Source organism: Heliangelus exortis, chromosome 20 (genome assembly GCF_036169615.1).
Source record: "Heliangelus exortis chromosome 20, bHelExo1.hap1, whole genome shotgun sequence".
In the NCBI taxonomy this organism is placed as follows: domain Eukaryota; kingdom Metazoa; phylum Chordata; class Aves; order Apodiformes; family Trochilidae; genus Heliangelus; species Heliangelus exortis.
In genome coordinates this window covers 7,517,062-7,537,072 of record NC_092441.1, presented here as the reverse complement: position 1 = coordinate 7,537,072, position 20,011 = coordinate 7,517,062, and the positions used below count along the sequence as shown (strand labels likewise).

Below are 20,011 nucleotides of genomic sequence, written 5' to 3'. Positions count from 1 at the left end.
ACCTCCTTCCTTGGGGCTGCCAAGAGGAGGTGGCAGTCCTGGGTGTAGCAAAGCATTCATGGCCATGGCTTCTCTCTGGGCCAGTAAAAGCTGTGGCGAGCAGCCCTGTGGCATAGCTGGTGTCTGACACAGCCCCTGCTCTCCCAGCACCCCCCACACTCAGCCCACCTGGAATTCACCTCCAAGCTGGGGACAATGTGCACAGCAGGCAGGAGGAAGACCCAACCTGCTCAGTGTAGTGTCCTTTGTAATATGGAGGATCCCACAGACCTTTGATTCTCCACAAGATCCTGGCCCATCTCAGTGCAGGAGCAGGCTCACAGCCAAGAGCCTGGAGCCCAGCTACATTTGAAGGACAGGGTCAGGACCTGTCCCTTGTCCCAGCTTTCCCTGCTGTCAGTGTATGCTGGTAAAGAGGATGATGTCCAAATGGGTCTCTGCAGGAGGGGCTTAAGATGGGTCCAGCCTCACACCATTCCCAATTGCATGTCTGGTGTAGGTCTTCCAAGGGGTTGAAGGCCTGATCCTGTGTGATTCCTCATTCATCTGAGTGACCTCTCTGAGATGGCATTGTGAGCAGATGGCAGCTGTGAGTGTGATGTGGACCTAAGAAAATCAGGGAAATGCAAATATTTGTGATATTAGAAATAGCTACAAAAATAAAGACCAATAAAAGCCATGATTAGGATTATAATAAATGCATTCCAGAGCTGCCACTCTGTCTCAGCTTGCTTGGGAAGCTGGCATCTTGGCCTCCCTCTTCCAGGGTTGGTTGTCCCCAGAGGATTACTTCAACTATGTCTTTCCTGTGTCTATTGTCTGAGATGTCCAACCCTTTCTCCAGAGAAGAAGCAGGGGGGGACTTCAGAGGACATGTCCATCCTTATCTGAGCTTGGCCATCCATTCTTGTTCTCTTCTTCTATGTAAATAGAAGAAGGAGAACAAATCTTTCTTCTCTCCCATGCTGTAGTACAGATTTTTCTCTTCGTCATTTGGTGTGCAGCCAAGGAGGAATGGGAACTGTTCACCACAGCAACCTGGTGCATTCCCCAGCAAGCAGAGCATCCAGCAAAGCTTTGGGTACCAGTCAGTTGGTTTCAACAGTTCTCCACTGCTTTTCATCAGATCTTACCACTGCTTTAAGAGTGCCACAGAACTTCCTCCTGGAGGACAACCTCCAACTGCAGAGACTTCAACCCCAGTGTGCAGGAGGAGGAGGCTCTGGGAGGCAGAAATGTGTGAGAAAGCAAAGTCAGAGGGGTTGGTCATCCAGGACGTGAAAGGTGGGAGGAAGCAGGCAGTGAGGGGAGAGCTTGTTGGATATGCCTGCCATCTTGTGTTCCCAGAGTTTGCCACTGCCAGGAATAAACACTTGATCATTCCAATTGTATCTACTGCTTGTCCCCTTTGTCACTATGGCAATGGTGAAAACCTTCCAATAGTCTGCTGAGAGATACTGCCCTTTCCAAGCTGGGGTGCCTTGTACTCAGTCCTCTGAAAACAGCTGAGATGTGTTTGTCTTTCTGAGACATTAGTGAGCCTGAGGACAACTTTATATAATCCTCTTTGCCAATAGTTTTCCCCTGGGAAAAAAAAACAATTCCTTTCTGGAAAACACTGGAACTAAGCACATACTGGTCCAGTGAGGCAGGAGCAGTCAGCAGGGTGGCAGGAAGGTTTCCCTTGCTAGCACAGCCCCATTTGCTGGCAGCACAGCCCAGCAAAGCACCACTGGCAGCACCTGCCCCTCCTCCTTGGCCCCACACACCACCCTGGACAGGGAGAATGTGTTTGCTTCTGTCAAGTTTTTTAGCATCCAGTGTAAAGACTGTGTCATTTTTCCCCACCTTTTCCCCCAGGGATTCAGTGACGTTTTTGTCACTTGCTTGCACCTTTGAGCACGCACACACCCCCTTAAATCAGAGTTAGTAATAAGTAGAACTATTCCTTCCAAAACAGAAACTCATTCTTGTCAAGATTCCCATCTATAAATATCTCTGAAAAGGACAGGAAAGTTTAGCTTGGCATGAAAATGTGGGTGCCATGCAGAATGCCAACATTCAGTACTACCAGGCTGGGCCCCACAATAGATGCATACCATGGATACATGGGTCCTGCCCAGACTGCAGGGCTTCTCCTGTGCCTGCAACCTATAGATTGGCCACAGCTGGTAAGCAAAAGCTTGTGGAAAGCTGCAGGGTGCTTCAGGCCATCTGACTGGCTGGGCAGCAGTGCAGAAATTCCAGAAAAAAATGCCATGTACAGTGAGGTAACAGGAACACAAGGCATTTGGATGTGAGCTGTGCAGACCATGACAAGGGACACCCCTATCCAGAGGAATTTAACATCTCAGTAAAGACTGTGTGGGTTGGGAAGTGGGCCAAGAAGTGACATGCTGGAGAGGGACTTCCCTGAGCTGGGGGGTGACAAAGGCAGGTTCTTGAGCATTGGTGCCAGCCAGTGCTCTGCTTCCTAAAGTAGTTTCTCCATCTTGCCATGCACACACCACCCACAGGAACCGGTGGCCCTAAACATCTGCAATCAGTGTGTTGCATTCTTGTCTTCTTGGTCTCCCCTGGAGCAGTCCTTACTTTCCCTATGGGACCCTGGCCCATTGTCAGGAGAACCTGCTCTCCACACACTGAGCCATCTCCTACTCACACCGTAACCCACATCCTTTGAACTCTACTGCTCATAGGCTATGTTTATTCACTCTCCATGTGTGTAGGAGCAACTAGGAAGCTTCAGGGCAGGGATCACTTTCATGGCTCAGTTTGTGCAGTGGAAGTGTCTGTTTCCCTAGCTGATATGAATTCCATAGCCATGTGAATATCTCCCAAATCAGGTGTCTTTTCAGTAACACATGTGCAAGGGTTCATCCAACTCGATTTCTCCAAAGGGATCACCACTTTCCCAAGCAGCTGCTCTGATGTGGCTGTGTCTCTGGCACTCCTTGGGGGTCCGATTGCAGAATGCAAAGGACATTCTCAACCCCCACACACCAGACACTAAGCTGGGAGCAGTGATGGCAGAGCAGCCCCTCCCCCTGTTATCAGTCAGACTCCTCTGGGACAGGACCCCATCTCTGATTGCTGCTGGGGCTGCTGATAGCAAGGTCCTTAGGTCAGACCGTTGCTGAATAAAGCCTCCTATCTCAGCTCAAAATCCCTTCCCATTTTGTGTTTTAAAGCAATGCCTGGAGAGCCTGAGCACTCTGGGCAGGAGACACAGTGGGCTAATCTTGGTCTGTGCTGGCTGCTCACAGCACAGCTGACACCTGTCAAAGAGATAGCAGAGGTGGCTTCCCAAAGAGGCCTCTCCTCAAAATCCTCCAAGGTTCAGGGCAAGTAGGAGCCAGTGTCTCTCAGCTCTTATCTCCCAGCTTCTCTGAAAGGAACCTGAGGTGTGTGAAGGAAGCTTTATCTCCCCAAGTGACAAAATGCCTCAAGTAAATAAGCTACTGAGTTGGGGAAGGTCCCAGATGTGTTTCTGGGGCATGTTTTGAGCCACCACAGCTCACAGTTGAAGAAGTCATGGAGAAGTGGTTGGTACTCTCAGCACAAGCCTTCCTCACATCCCATGGAGAACCACAGGACCAGGGCACAGAGCATCTGCCCAGACTGCCCACAGCAATCAGCACATCTGACTCCCATGGTGAAGAGAGCAGTCAGAGAACATGTGTCCCTCCATTGGACCTAGGCTAGGGCAGGTTGACACAATCTCATCCAGAACTTGGTTTCTTGGGACCATAATGGGACGTGTCACAAAGATGTTGATCATCTGCCACGATGTGACCACATGGAAGGTGATCCAGGTCCCCCTGGGACATGGGGTGGACACCTCCATGCAGCAATGCTCTGGGCATCACCAAGGGAACTCTCCCATATTTCCTCTTGGGGCCAAACCTGTTGCTCCTCCTTTCCCAAGCATAAGAACCATCCAGGTGTCCCAACAAAGAGCAAGAGCTCTACCACACACCTCTAGACAGGGCTGTGGATGTTTGCTGACCTGCCTACCAGGGTGAGTTGATCACCCACAGGTGATGAACATCAGCCCACAGGAATACAACTGAGGACAGGCAGTGCCATACCAGAGCACTCATCTCCCACTTTTAGCTCTCTCCAGCTGCTTCCCTCCTTCTCCCACACGAGGGAAACTGGTGACCAGAGCTCTGGGGTCAGACCAGCACTTGGAGAAGCAGGCAGTCCTGCTTTGTCCTGATTATGTCATTGGAAGCCAGAAAGAAACCCAGGTTTTTTACATTTTTTCCCCAAATGTCATTTCCATTAGGTTGTCTGTTTCAGCCAATTTAAGCTCTCAGCAGAATTCCCACCAAATTTTATATCAACTATTTCAGGGAATGGTTTAAAAAAGTGAAAGAGTTTGACTAATTTTAAACCCAGCTTGCCCAAGGGACACTTAACAAAACATACAATGTCTAAAAACCTTTGCCGTTTCAAAGAGTTCAAAATAACATTCCAGAAGGGATCTTTAGAAAAATGTTCCTGCACCAGTCCTGTTCCCGCCGCTGGGCCGAGCCGCCTCCCTTTAATGCACGACATTTGCTTTCCATTTAGCTATCAAACTTACATTAAAATAAAATCTCAGAGTAAATGAAATCAAACTAACCTGCCTCCTTTCATTTTCAGAATATTTAAGGCATTTTAAAGGAGCTGAGCCTGTCTGTTTTCATTTCCAAGGGGGCCAGGTGCTGGAGCCCACCAGCTCATCCCTCTGAGCCAGTGTGATGGGGAAAGGGCTGAGCACAACGTGGCTTTTCCTCATCCCACCCCACTGTGCTCTTCTCCATTATTACCAGAGCCGCTCCAGGAGAAAGGTTTTGGGGCTGTCCCTACCACCCCATGCAACTGGACAGCTCAGCAGCTGCCACTCACAGGGAATGCACCAAATCTCATTTCACATTAAGCCAAGAATCTAGCAAAGATTCTTCCAAAGCTTTTTATTAAAAGATGCGAGGCTGGAGGTACCTAAATCACCCTGCTGGCAGCCTGCTGAAATTACCTGTGCTCATCCCCAAGACAAGTCACTGAATAGCTTGCAGAACCCCTGCCTTATATAAAAATGGAAAACCTTGCCTCACAGAAGAGGTGATTTCTTTTTCCTGCTGTAATGGATCACTTTGAATGTGCTCCCTTCCCTCAGGACCACCCCTCTGTCACGACTCTGTTTAATCTAGAAAAGCTGGTGACAAATGGGTGGTTCACAGAAATCACAGAAAATTAGAGTCTAGAAGGGACCTCAAAAGATCATTGAGTCCATCCCACCTCCAGAGCAGGGTCACCTACTGGAGGTCATGTAGGAACACGTCCAAGTGGGTTGAATGGCCCCATGTGGGACCCCCACGCGTGGTCTGAGCAGCCACACAGCTTGGTCCTGTACCCCATCACCTTTGTGCCCAAGCACAAGCAATCCTGGGGATGGGTGGCACCTGAAAGTCATTTTACATTGCTATTGATGAGGGTATGTGGTGAGGACTGGTAGTGACAATATCAGATTTTGTAGAAGGAAGGTCTGTTTTGTTTGATCTTCATAGCAGTGATACCTATTAGACTAAAACATTTAATTATTAAATTTTTATTTAAAAAAAAAAAAAAGAAATAAAAATTAAAAATTAATGTTTATGAGTCAACATCTGCCCAGAGAGCATTTCCTGGAATATCAGCTATACAAGTAACTCAATACAGGGATTGCTTTCTTTTTATTAACAGCGACAATATTTCTTTTTGTCAACAAAGATATTTCAGATTTATTGAAGCATAGTGGGATACGTCTGGGTCCCAAACATACAAACAAGGCTATAAATAGTTAGAGAAGATAAGAAAAGTATCTTACGTAAATACTTGGCCTAAAATAAGTGCAGAACCCAGGAATCCTTCCTTGCCCCCCAGTATATTTAGCATTTCCAGATGTGCCCGGGTGGCCAGTTTGGGATGAGAGGTCTGAAGCTGCATCACATGACACCCACTCTTCAGGCAGAATAAGTCAGAACAAATGGGCCACAGCACATCCAATTTTCTATAGTTCTTCATGACCTCAACAAGTGCTTTGATATTTCATGGGAGAAATGTCCTTCACTTGATTTTGTCTGTCCTGCACATCACTGTGAGGCACTTTCTTTTTCTTACTGTGACTTCATACTCTCTTATCCCTTTGGACCATCTGGTCCTGTGACCATCGGCACAGACTTAGGTGTTGCAGTGGACCAAGAACATCACTGTTCTCAGTGGTCTTCACATAATTTTGCTGGTGAAGTATGCCAAGAAGAATATGTAATGTCTTGTGTATCAGGCTGTGACATTTCCCTGTAGGAGCCCTCTGACTGTACCTGCATGTGTTGTGCAAATGCTTTTCATGCCCTGGATGTGATCAGCCCCAGCATGTGTTATTAGTATTATTCCATGCAAAAAGCCTCAGGGATCACTTCTGGAGGTTTTTTCCAAGAGGATTCAGATTCAGTAGGGAGACTGACAGCACTTTGCTTCATACAAGACACTCTAGATTGATTGCAGGCTGACATCTGCACACATGCCAGAGTGACAGAGATGTGCTGGTCCCACAACACCACAGGGGACGAGAGACATTTGAGGCAGGGTTAGGTATTTGAGGGAAGCCACTTTGGTCTGCTTTTCATGGGCTTCTGTCTACATCCACTTAAACCACTCTGCTGCCATGTGAAGACCCCTAATGTTGTCCTCTCTGTGCCCAGACCACGAAGGGACACTGATGTTGTATGACACGATTTATGTTGCAATTGTACAGTAAACAGTAAAACTTCTGCCAGAGATAAGATCAGGTTGAACCACAACCAAGAATCCATCCCTCACAGCCATAAAAAGATGATATCTGCCACGTTGTCTAAGCTAATGGGTACAAATTGGCCACAGCTCCACATCTGAAGGTTTTGTTAAGTCGTGTCCTGAGAGTGGCAGGTTTGCTGCTTTTCCCATAAGCAATACAGTTTCTTAATATATTGACACAGTTTTGGATGGCCATCTGGAGAGAATTTAGAGGAGGACTGGAGGGAAGGTGAGGGCAGGGTAGAACAGGGCTTGCTCCAACCTGCAGCCCACTGCTTGGAAAGTTGTGTTGTACCACCAGTTTTACCTGTCCCATTCTGAATGATTTCTAAAGCCTCTACTCAGTACTGCTTGTGTCACTGTCTCTCACAGATCTGGATCTGTTCTTTTCTGATCGTGTTGCTGCATTGCTTTCATATCACCAGGAATCTCTTTGGCCCCTCCAGGTCCATTCCCTCTATTCTCATCCCTACCTGATGCCCAGTGATCAACTGTCCTCTGTACTTCAGTTTTGGCCATGTCTGGTGGGATTCATCTCCCCTCACGTCAGTTATCTGAAAGTTAGAATCTAGTCTTAGCTGTCATCTTGGCTTCCTCTCTGCTTGATGGAAAGAGAGTGTTTCCTCCAAAGCCCTGTTCCTCCCAGTCAGAGCTCAGTGTGGAAGATAAGAAGAGCAGATGGCCCTCTGCCAGCACCTGCTTTTGTCCTTGCCTGTGCAGGAGACCTGAAAGCTGAATTCTGCCTCTAATTTTTAGATAGTGAAGTTGGGAAGGATGAATGTGGCTCTCCCAGAATAGCAGCTCTATTACTCCTACCAGAGTAAGGGGAGAAAGGTATCCCCTGGGTGTCCCAAGGCTTCCACCTCCCCCATAATGGGGAGGAATCACTTCCCACCACCAGCACAGATCAGGTGTGAGGTCCCTTCCTGCATCCAGACACGAGGCTCTGAAAAATCCCCTAACACTTTCAAGGAACAAAAAAACTTAATTGCAGAAAACAGATTTGTAAGAAATAGGATACTGCAAAGGTCATGGACAGACACCTCCTGTAGGTTTATTTTCACTCAGAATGGACAGGAAAAGGCTTTTCAGAGCAGTGTGTGGAATGATTTTACTTCCAAGATTTTCCTCTTCATCTGCACTATAGCATCAGGTCTCTGTTTACACAGCATTTCTGAGCCCTGTCCAAATAATTCCCCAGTTTGTTTACAAGGCAGCAGGAGGAAGCTCCCGTTACCACCCCTGTGAAGTGTCCTTGGTGCAGAGGTTTCCCTCGGGGGATATGCAGCTACCCGGTCTGAAGTGCCCCACTGCTCTGGCCCTGTTCTCGTCATTCAGAAAAAAACAAACATACGCTTGAAGGTTATACCTAGCACTTAGTTCTATTTTTCCCATGGTTATATCAAACTTGCCCCCGTTTCTCTCTATGTTTATTTGGGTTTCATTATCTTGGAAGAGATTTTCTGGGAATTTTGCATCTCTGCTGCAGCTCTGTAACAAAGTCTTTACTCAGGTTATTCATCTTCAAATTGGTGTTTTGCAAACCTTGGCACCTCTGTATCACTCCCCAGCTGGGAGACTTTCAAAGGTTTTTCATTCTCTCGTGTTGGAGTAGCCTAAACTGACTGAAGCGGGAGACCTGGAGGGGCTGCTGTAAAGCAGGATCAACCACCAGCATTCCCAGCTTCATGTCAGCACAGCCCCACTTCCTAATGAATGGTGACCGGTGGAGGACAACCCCCCAGACACCCTGGTGAAGGACTGGATTCTTGCAGCATCAGGAGAGCCTCCCGGCCCCGGGCTGCCGGGGAGGGGGTGCTGGGGCAGTCGGCAGGCAGGGAGCTGCCGGAGAGGGAATGCTGGGGCAGTCGGCAGGCAGAGAGCTGCCCGGGCTGTGCTGCAGACGCTGAACGGGTCTGCGCACCCAGGGCTCCCCGCAGGCGCTGCCGAGCAGTGAGCGGAGGTGCAGGACAGTAGCAGCCTCAAGTCCTATAAATAAAGAAGGCGTACAGACCTCAGATTCCTGCTCTTGCCTCGGGCTTCCGTGGCAGAGGGGGGAGCTGCCGTTCCCCAGAGGTGCGAGCCAGAGGCTGCCATGTGCAGGGACCCCGGGCCATAACAGGACTGGCCCGGAAACCTCCCCAGAGCCCATCTGCCCAGCAGCTCGACCTCTACCTGTGTCATGTAATGCCTGAGAGGAGGCAGATCCCGGCAGAAGCCACAGATTCTCTGGGTTTAAGTCTTGTCTTATGTCTGGAATGGAGGTGGAGAAGGTCCATGGGTGAGGAAATGGGGGCAAAAGAGTCCTGGAAGCTGGGAGCCTAGCTGAGGAGGTGAGGGAGCTCAGAGAGCAGGGTGCTGGACACAGGCTCTTGTTTTGCCCCGAACCAGAGTCCATAGTCGTGTTCCTGCCAGATACTCTGAATTGTGGGGCACTGAGGAACCTCTCCTACACTGGTGAGAGGTCCAGACTCAGGTGTGAGGGATAGTCAGTGGCAGGGTAGGGCACTTGAAGCACCTGTGACAGGGTTGACATCTCCATGAGGGCAAAGAGGATTAGTCCAGGGAGACTGGAGGGTGGTCCTGTCCTGAGAGGCTCAGGTGGGATCAGTGTCTGTGTATCCCTCTGCCTGAGGAGCTCATCTGAGCCCAGAGGTTACCTAGGTGGGGAGGGCTGGCAATACTGCAGACATGATGCTCCATGAATGTGACAGTTTGAGTGAACTTTGGGGTCTCTCTACACCCTTTTCCATGGCCAAGGCAGGCAAGCAATGGCACAAGTGTCAGTGAAATAATGCATCTAATCCGCCTGAGTAATGCTCATGCAAGCCTCTTGATTAGTGTTTAGAAACGAGGCAAACAATTGATTTAAAATAATTGGTAAATTATGATTAAATAAAAACATTTATACAAAAGAGTTTGTCATTGATATGGTTAAATAAATATTTGTAGAAGTAACTTATACTTGGCCCTGTGCCTGGGCGATGAGCTCTCTTGGGCTGGCTGTGGTTTCATTTTAATAAAGACCAGAAGGCATTCCAGAAATATATAATGCTCCCAGCCCATCCAATGTATATCTGGGGCTTTAGTTCTGCTCACCACTAGTGCAGGCCCAGTTTTGTTTCGGATCACTCACTAGTGCCTGTCACACCCTGCTCCCCAAAACCACGCTCCTTATTTAGGGCTGAACCACCAAACAAGTGCCTGTCCCGAGAGAGAGCAGTGAGCAGGAAGGAGGGATGAGGATGGAGATGTTCAGTTTGTTGCTGTTCCCACTGGGGGCAGAGGTAGAGCTGGGCAGGTTGATTTGTAGGGAAACCTCCAGCTTTGGAGCTGCTGCAGGGCTTACAACAATACAGCTCTTATCTGGCTCTGCTCAGAGGGAGATTTCCAAGAGCTTTAGGAAGCAGTTAGCTTCGTTATCCATCATTTAGAGATAAGGAAACCAAGAAGAGAGGTGACTTGCCCAAAGTCCAGCTGCAGTGGGAACAGAAGCAGGTCACTGCACCAGCCAGGCCAGCAGAGCCTCCACAGCTCTCAGGTCACATTGTCCTGTGCCCACACATCCTCCTGATGGTTCCTGCACTGTGTGGCTACCAACCCACTGCCATGGACCAATGGGACTTGTGAAGCCCCTCTCAACCGCTGCCGAGTATCTCCCAAGGGTGAGAAGGGCACAGGTCAGCAAAAGGTGTCCTTTACAGGCTCTGGAAGTAATTCTGGCACTGCTGTTGCTTTGTTTCCTCATTTCCAGCCAACCACCAATCCAGCACAGCCTGGAGAAGCCAGGTCAGGCACAAAAAAACCTTCTTTCCTGCGCCAGCCTCCATCCATCCATCCATCCATCCATCCATCCATCCATCCATCCCTCCATCTGCCAGAGGCTTGCCATTGCTACAAACACACCAGCTCAGGATGGATGCTCACATTCTCCTCATTGCTCTTGATATTGGTCTGAATGGATTGCATGAAAGTTTGTAGAGATATTACCCTACTGCCAGTCATTCCGTTCTCGTGCTTTGGTAGAGATCCTGGAGCACCCATGCAGCTGCAAGGAGTGCTTCCTAGGCTGGGGCAGGACGAAGAGCACCTACCTGGAGGGATACTCACATGGCTGTCATCAAGAACAGGAGAGCCAAGCAGTTCCTGCATGCAGCAATTGTCTTGTTCACCATGACACCCTTTCAGAGACACACAGTCAACTTGAAACCTAGAGAAGCCCATAGAGCAGCATCGTCTGGGGATCTGAAGGTGTGCTTGGACTTCTGCCTGGAGTGATCTCTCTGGCTGACTACTCCAGGAAGGAGAAGAAGGTGGAGAAGTTTGAGGGATGCAGGAGGAAGGACACAGGCAGCCAACATGTAGCCCTGGTTTACACCATGCACAGGGCACTTGCAGGATGAAGGAGTAAGTCCCTCCTTTCCTGGGGTGCTGCATTTGAGGCTGACCCCAGGCACTGTTCTAAGGGAAGCTCAGCATCTGAGAGAGCCCTGCTGGTGGCCTGAGACATCAGAGCAGCTGTGGGTGATAGAGGGGTTCCCTGAGGAAAGCAAGTTACCAGACTGCCCAGCTCCACTGGGAAACCATCTCCAAAATGTCAACTGCAGTGGATTAAAAGAGAAATTCACCCATCCTGGCTGTGAGACACAGAAATACACTGTCCCACTCAGCATTTTCCTCCCTCAGTTATGCCCATAGGGAATCAGCAAAGCTCATCCCAGTTCTACTCCCCACAGGGACACACGGGAGACTCTGCTACCTGTGGGTCACACCAGGGGAGCACTCAGCGCACTCAGTGCTGCTTTGAAGGCCCCCCTGATAAGGGCAGCAACCTGACTTTGGTGTCCCCACCATCATGAGTGAGGAGGCAGCTCTTGGCAGAGCAGTCCACTGCTGGCTCTGGACAGCATAGGCCATGTCTACTCTGGCCGTTTCCCCTGCTTTGCATGGGCAGAGAAAGTCCCCAAGTCCTTGGACTCCTGCCAGCACAGCCTGCTTGACCTGAGAGCTGTGCTCAAGCCAGAGTTCCCATCCAGAGTGTCACCCCTCCCACTGGCCTCCTTGTCCTCAAACCAGGCTGAGACTTTGACCCTTTTAACTCTTCCTTCACCCTCTCTGACCCCCCCTGCACGGAAACTCCTGGAGATGATGTGCTGGCTGGGGCTGCCACTGCCAAAGGACCTCTTAGTGTGTCAGGAGTGACCCCCACTGTGCCCATCACCCAGAGCCAGTGAGATGGTGAAAACCATCAGTGCATCCCCTGTCCCCAAACAGAGGACACAGGGCAGCCACCACCACAGTGCCCACTGTGGCTCTGCACTCACTGCACATCCCTAAACACAACAGACAGAATTTTACAATCAAATATTTATGCTAGTTAAAAAACATTTTACATAATCTTTAAACAGCTTTGTCATCTCCCTATTTTCATTCTCTGATCTCTGTTTTGAATTGGGATCGGAGAATTTAGCTTATTTACAAAGAAGTAAATATTATGATGAAAACATCAGGCAGCTTAATAGTAGCTTTAGTAAAGTGCAGAAGTATTTTTGTGTTCGTGCTGTCACTTGCATAATATCTTCTGGACCTTCATAAATTAAGGGACCTTGCTTGGATGCTTGCAGCATTGTGATAAATAGTTCACAGCTTGAATTCAAGCAAAGCCCATCTGCTGTCAGGATGAACAAAGCTCATGACATCTCCGCAATAAATTCCATGCCTTGGGCTCAGTGAGGAGATAGGGAGGTGACAGATCAGCTAAGCTGCCTGGAAATATAGTGGCAAGTTTAAGGTAGCCAAATGCCACTGCAGTGGCACTCAGTAGGGCCTGATGCAATCACAAAGAAGGGGCTGGGTTGTGTTGGACCATCCATGCTCACAGCTTTCTGACCAAAGAAACACTGTGATCTGGGCTAAGCACTGAGCTAGGACCAAGCTGGGATCATTCTGAACTACTTTGCAGGGGCCACTTCTACTTCACAGTGTCACTTGTGAAGATACTGCTGCTTGTGAAGATACTGCCTCACCTGGTAGTGCCTGGGGGGGGTTGGGAAGCATCCCTCCCTAGAGCTGCAGCTCCACAGCCCTGGGACCTGCTGGTGTCTGGCTTTCTGTGGCACAGACACAGTGTCACACGCTGACCCCTCCAAGTCCCCAGAGGGATCTCACAGAAACCTCAGCTCTTTTGGATCTTTTTCCCACAGATGCAATTTTACATAGAAACAAACAATCTGTTTTAAAATAAATCAGTGCCATAAACAATAGGGTGTGCTGGAAGATTAGGAGGGATGGCTTACTGGTATCTGGAGAGCAACCCACAGCCGATAATCTAATGGCTCCGGGGTGTGACTTCTCAGTTCAAAAGAATTCCCTACTGTGAGTAATTTATTCTGGTATTTGAAGCTCCCTCCATCACTCACTGCAGTCAGGACCTCATTTACAATGGAAATACCTAAAGCAGTGCTGTAATACAGGAGTAATCCTGGTCTTTCCAGTCTTTGGTAGCTATGTGACTGTTTCACCTTCCGAAGAATGGTGGCAACTGGTGGTGATCTTCTTGAAATGTTTCTGCTGACAGAGTTTCTCCTCAGCCTCCCTAAGAAAATTCTGGCTTAACCAGAAGGAGATTTTTAGATGAGTTCATATGCAGCAGTTTGAGCCCTCTGGTCAACAATTCAACCTTCCTGCTGCTTCCTTTCATTCTTGGTGTCATTCAGCAGGGTGCCAGTGTTCAGTGTTGGGATCTGGGAAGTACTGTCAATGGCCAACAGGCTGTAGCTGACAAGAAAAAGGAATTAAAGCTGCAACAGTCTCATCCTCATTCTGACTGCCTGCAGCATTTCCTAATTGAGCCCCAGAATCTGTGAGCATCACAGGTGGATGAACCTGGGGATGCAGCCAGACCTCACGGGCTTGTAATGCCAGGGAAGAGGGAGCAAATCCATGACACCAGGAGTCCTGCACAGGCACTGGCCTTCAGAACAGACTCTGCTATCTCTTGTGAGCAAACCCTGGCACTGAGGAACTCACCCTGTGTGAGGGGTGCCTGGGTGCCTCACACAGCTGATGTCTGGTGTCAGTGTGCTCAGACAGAAGCAGGCTCACTCTTCAGCTGGTGCAGAACTACCTTCACACCCTGGGACAGATACAGCCAGCACAACATCCTGCACACAGTGCTGATCTGACACGTGCCCTCCAGGGCACCTGCTCAGGAATTGTCTGCCGATTAATAAAAAATCCTGAGAAATAAGTAGGGAGGAACAAGGGTGACCCATTGACATGGAGGTCAAGCCAGCCAGGTGGGACACCCCTACAAATCCCTAGCAAATCAGCAGATGGGATGTACCTGCTAAATCACACCACACTTCACATTAATCTGGGTCAACAGCCACCAAATAATTAAATAGAAAGCTTTACTCTGAAGCGCAGATACTATTTCATCCACTTATCCTCTGCACACACAGTGACTCAAGTTCAAGGAACCTGTGATCTTTGCATGACTCCACCTCCCAGGCTTCTGTGCTTAGGGAGCTTGCAAGGCAGGTCCAGCATGATGGAGGAGATGTGAGGAACTGACAGGCTGCAAAGGGAGCAGAGATACCTGAGTGGAGCTTTGGCCAGCAGGAACAGTACATCCCAGTGGTTTGCAATGCAAAAAAACTACAAGAAGCTGCAATTTAAGACTGTGGGTGTTGCTGAATTCTGTCTTCTCCTTGAGTTGTTTGTGGTGTGGTTCTGCCAAATGGTAGGATTTTTTTCAGGACAGCCTTAAGGTCCCTTGCAACCCAAACCAGTCTGGGGTTCTATGACCTGCTGTCCCCTCACCCTGGACACTTGCCCTGACCCCAGCCCTTCCTTTGCCTGGGGGGCACACAGAGCCCCAGACCAGCTTGGTCACCCCAGTGGGGGAGCCTGGGGGGTGCTGAGGCCTTCTTCTCCCCATGCTCCAAAGAGTTAAGCCCTGGCTCTGTTGATATTTCGGAGCGGCTCCCACAGCCGGCCCTGATTGGCTGCTCACCGGCCGGTAGTAATTAGTATCAGATATCAAACTTGTGTCTTTGCTAAGACCCTTTCTGATAGTCACTGCTCCCCGCTAGACGATGACATCAGCCAGGACACCCAGCTGCTGGGGGTAAACTCCAGGCAGGAGGAGGCTCCCACTCACTCCTCGTTAATTAGTCCAACACGGCACAGGGGATCAGTCGGTGTCTGTGGAGGGTCAGTGCTGGATGGGACCAAATCCTTCAAAGCCACTTGGTGCTCCTTGCCAGCCGGCTGTAAAAGCACCCAAAGAGTCCCGGAGAGCTGGATGAATCCCGAGCAGTAGCTGCGGTCTGGCCGGTTTTTCTCTCTGGAGGAAGTTCATGGTTTAAGTGAGGGGCGCCTGGATCTGGTCCCGAGTCACCATGACACTCCTGGGGTCTGAGCACTCCTTGCTTATTCGGAGCAAGTTCAGATCAGGTAGGGAAAACCTTGAGATTTCTCTTAAAACTTTTCTCTCCGGCAAGCTGTAGCCACTGACTGTTTTGCATTAAATGTTTGGAAGCAGCATGCGAGCAAAATATTCAGGGGTCAACGAGCTGTCAGGGCTTTGCTCTTACAGAGGCTGATCTGCAAGTGGAGAAATACTTCTTCCTTCCTCTCTTTTGCTTTTCTGTTTGTTTTCTTCCCTGTTTTTTCATTGTCTTCAATTTCTGTCTGTGGTTTATTTTGGTAAAGCTGAAGTTCCCAGGTCTCCTGCCCTGGCTCTGCTGCAAAGGATTTGGGCCAGAAGCCAAAAGGGCATCTGGGATAAACAAGGTGCCTAACGCCGGCTGCGTATCCCAGGTGCTCTTGCAGGTCTGTCTGCAGTATGGGCAGTGAAGACGGGCCCAATGCTCTCCTTGACATGCAGGCAGCTGACTTTGTTCCATTAACTTGTGACTAATTGGAGAAAAATGAATTTGAAGAAATGCGTCATTTTTAGAAGTAAAAATAACAAATGGAACATGAAAAGTATTTAAAGTGACATCATCAGAGAAATAAAACCAGAGCCACACAATTGATTGCTGCTCGCAGAGGGTTTGCAAGTAAAACATGCCTCTGCCTCCTAAGTTAGGGGAAGCTCCAGTTAGGGGCTTCTCAGAGGACATTCAGCACGAGTGAAGGTGAGTGAAGGTGAACTATGAGACGGTCACTTCTAAGGCAGACCCTCTGCTGGATATTCATGCCTTTATTCACTGGCTTTATTTATAGTAAGTATGCGGGCTTTGCGAGTGGGTGTTTTTACTTGTCATTTTTGTAATGAACAGAACATATTGTAAAATTTGCTGTAATGTCAAAAAATGTTCTCGTGGAGCTTTCTCTGACCTCCCCAGAGGTGATGTTGTCCCTGGGAATACTATCTGTGAGGTCGTTCAGGCAAACGAGCTGCATGTGCCTCATGGGACGCTGTAACACTGGACGGGGCTGTCACATTGGAGCAGGCACCCGGCCTGGCATGTCACCCACACTGTGCGTGTTTTTGCCTCCTCGTGCATTGTGATAACGAAATTAGAGATTTATGATACTGATGGTAGACATGAGTGGTGTTATCAGGATCTCTTGATAGCTGGGTGGTCAACTTAAAGTTTGTTTTCTCAGCAAATACAAAGTTGGCAGTTAGTTGAAAACTCAAGAGTGTGTGTGCAAACACAAGTGTCCTAGTCTGGCAGAATTATACAAAACTGGGGTCCAGGGCTTTGGTGTGGTTTTCATATCGCTCTGATCTTACATTTCATTAGATTAAGTCATTCCTTAGATTTTGTTGGTATATTATTGTACATTGCTGTGCAGTTGAAAAAAAGAATCTCAGCCTGTAACTAGTTCTCCAGCAACTACAAAGCAACACTGCCACCTTTCTGACAGAGAGCATGGGCTCTGCTACCCATCCCTGCATTCTTCTCAAATGAACCAGCATTGTTTTTAAGGCTCATTTCTGGTTTATTTGTTAGCTGGCTTTATTATGGAACTAACAGTGGGATCTCTAAACATATTTCTCAAATGATGCTCCAGTAAAAGTAAACTCTGTGGGTCTTTGCATCCATAAATTCGTGTGTCTTTCAGCATTTCCAGGGCAGTCAATTTGTGGGGTATTCTTTGGTTAATGACTTATTCCCACAGCTGCCATCCCTCACCGTTGCCTTGTGAAAGATAGTTTTCCCATTTGACAAGATTTTTCTGTCTATTTATCATGTCTGAGCTGGGCTTGTGTTACTGTGCCTTGGTGCTTCCACTGCAGGGAGGGCTGCAGGTAGCACAGGACATAGCCACAGCACAGCCTTGGTCATTGCAGCCTGTGACAAGAGGAGGTAAAAGGGATGCTGAGGAGCAGAAATATATTTGAGGCTTTTAGGTTTTGTTGAACTTTTAGTAGCACAGGGAATGGAGAAGAAAATCTTACGTTTAATGGTTGAAGGTGATCGAATCTCTTTTTTTGTGTGAAGTGTCTATGGGACAGATGTTCCCATGGTGTCCTTGCTCCATGCGCAGGTGCTGGTAGCTGTAAAGTCCCACAAGGAGGGGCAGTGCTCTGCTTGGCAGAGGGATGAATGTCTCAAACATTCCATCACCCTGGACAGCCTCCAAGTGGCTCAGGGGCCCTCACATGCAGCAGTGACCACAGAGCTATGGAGCCTGCACAGAGCGAGCAGAGGAGAAGCCAGGAAGGACCAGGCTGAAGGAGCTGTGCTTCACAGTGCTTTGGAAAAGGTCTTGTGCAGGCACGTGTGAGGCTTTGCTCATTCCCCAGGTTTGGGAAGGATTAGCTGTGCTCCGTGCCTCATAGTGAGACTGAGTCCCTTTTGAAGGATTCCAGGCAATTGTTAATAACTTAATAATCTTAATAACTAAATTTTTGCTGTCTCTATCTCCACAGTCTGCATGCTGAGATGCTGAAAGAGATACGTGTGTTTGAAAGGTTGCTAGAGATATATTACTTGCTGCTTGTTTCCTCATCCCAGCATTCTTTTAATCCCTGTGGCACACAGCAGAGCAAGAGAGTCAGGCAAGGAGGTGGCAACGAGAAGCTGGTGGCACTTAGGTGTCTCTAGGAGAGTGGCTCAAGAGTCAGCTTTCCAGTCTCTTGCTTCCATCTGGTAGCATCAGCAACAAGAAAAATAGTTTGGCCAGGAAAGTCTGATCCGATGGAAACAGTGGCTTTTTCACAGAGTGCCCAGCAATCCTCCCTTGAGTCCTATAGTGTATTCTCCTGCTCTTCACTTTCCAGAGGTCCACAGTGAAGAAGCAGCACGGCAGTCCAGTGTGGAGAGGCAGTAGTTACCCTGGCACAGGGCATCAGGGACTGCTCCAGTGGAGACAGCTCAAACCTCCAACATGTTGCAGGCCTTCAGGTTCCCCCTCCGCTTCCTCGAGGATTTGTGTTCGTGTTTATTTTGTCTGTTTTGCCAAAGATAAATATACAGATCTGAGGTCATCCTGACAAATTTTGCAGGAATGATGATTCTTCAAGCCTGCCATGCTATCCCATGTGTTCCAGCTATCAATAGGATTGCACTAAATCAACTAAGACTTCTAAGAGCTGTTCCAGAAACATATTTAACTCTTCCCAGAGACAATCATTTATGTGAAGTGATCTCTTGCTTTGAATACAAACCAATTGTCCTCTGGCAGCAGGAAGCTGTTGTCATCAGATCAAGCAAACAAAGCTGGCAAATGCAGCCTTAACCTTAACTCTGACCCTTTCTGTCCAGTGACATAGAAAAAGAGTTTACAAGGCAAACATCTGCATAACATCAGTGATAGTTCAAATAACTGGTGAGAAGTGAAAGTTTAACACTCTAAATATGGCTCTGCATGGCTTAGCATGGGGTAATATCCAGGCCTAATTGTGGACACATGGGTGTGAATTTGCAGAGAAGATTTTGCATGGCTCTATGGAGAAAAGGGTTCAGGCTTACACACAGGGCTTGAATGAAGCTGGCTGGAATGGGAGAGGAATTTATTCCATCTGCCTGTGATGGAAAGAGTGATTTGGATCAAAATCAGCAAGTTAATAAAGGCAGAAGAGATTAGGTTTTGGTAGGGTGTTAAGCCAGGCATTTTGGCAGAACCTTTATTTTCATTTTCCTGGTGTCCAAAACTAAAGCATGTGTGTGTGTGTTTCCCCTCAGGTTGGGAACTTGTACCATTCACAATCAGTGTGTGCATTCAGACCACAGCCTCACTGTAGCTGATGACACTGGTTTCTGATTTTGTGAAGTTTTTGTGAAACACTGACTCGATGTATATTGGCTTGTGCTTTGTTTTGGTTTTCCAGCATCTTATACCTTGGTGTTTTAGCTAACAGACAGGTTTGTAAGTCAGGTGTTATTATAGCATGGATTGAACTGGACTGGGCTTGAGCAGAAGGCTCTGCTCACGGGGATGCTGAAGGGGTGACTGTGAGGAGGGCTTGTTCTCAGGACAAGGCTGGGGTTGCCCATTGTGATGGACACAGCCCTCAGGGATTTCTCAGTTGGTTGTACTTTGGTGACTTGTGCCCATTCAGTGGTCTGGGTTCCTTGCTAGCCAGGTCTGTCCTAGGTCTCTTCCAAGGCACATGCAAGCCCAGATGTGAGTTTAGAGATGTTGTTGTCTCTGATGTAAGATGAGTGTTTTGGAGCAGTGCAGCCTCCTGGGTAACACAGAAATTCATAGGGGACATCAGAGGCAGAGATAAGGCCGGGGTGTCTGAGCCCCACTCCAAGGCAGTGCCAGGCCAGGAGAGGACTGTCCAGGGCTCTCCATGGCTGTCTCTGGTTGAATTTCATCTCTGCTCCTGTGGGTCTCACACAGGCCATGCTGTCAGAGGGTGACGTGGGTCTGGAGATGGGATTCTACAGAGAAATCACTTTGTGACACATGACTCCCTGCGGAGTGTGGGCCAAGAGCCAGGGAGGGGCTCAGGGCAGAGCCTGGCCAAGGTGGTTTTGCAAAACAGCAGGTCCAGGAAAGCAGGACCTGTGCTGCTCTGCTGGGCCAATGCTACACCCTGAGAGGGTGCTTTGGCAATGCCCCAGCAGAGGGATGCTCTGGTGCAAGTCCCATCCCTGCCAGGTGCTGGGCACTGCACTACAAGGGCCCCTCAGACTGAAGCAGAAGGCCAGGTCTTTCTGCTGCTGGAGTGCAGGGGAGATCTGAACATGTTCTTTCCAGTGCATCACCAGGCCAGGCA

The 20,011-nt window shown here is 48.7% G+C and overlaps 1 protein-coding gene across 16 annotated transcripts in view; it reads left to right on the top strand.

Moving 5' to 3' along the window:
* MYOCD (myocardin) overlaps positions 1-20,011 on the top strand; it is a 214,365-nt gene that overhangs the window by 164,520 nt on the left and 29,834 nt on the right. For 3 of the 16 annotated variants that reach the window (XM_071764113.1, XM_071764114.1, XM_071764109.1), the window contains exon 1: positions 15,316-15,965. The exons of 8 other annotated variants lie outside the window; for them this stretch is intronic. Coding sequence is in view for 2 of the 8 variants with exons in the window: in XM_071764110.1 (XP_071620211.1) it covers positions 15,225-15,279 (55 nt within the window). In the remaining 6 variants the exon portion in view is untranslated. Of the gene's footprint in view, positions 1-14,891; positions 15,280-15,315; positions 15,966-16,030; positions 16,053-20,011 lie in introns of those variants that run through there. 5 more of the 16 variants (XM_071764110.1, XM_071764103.1, XM_071764111.1 and 2 more) reach the window with 3 other exon arrangements.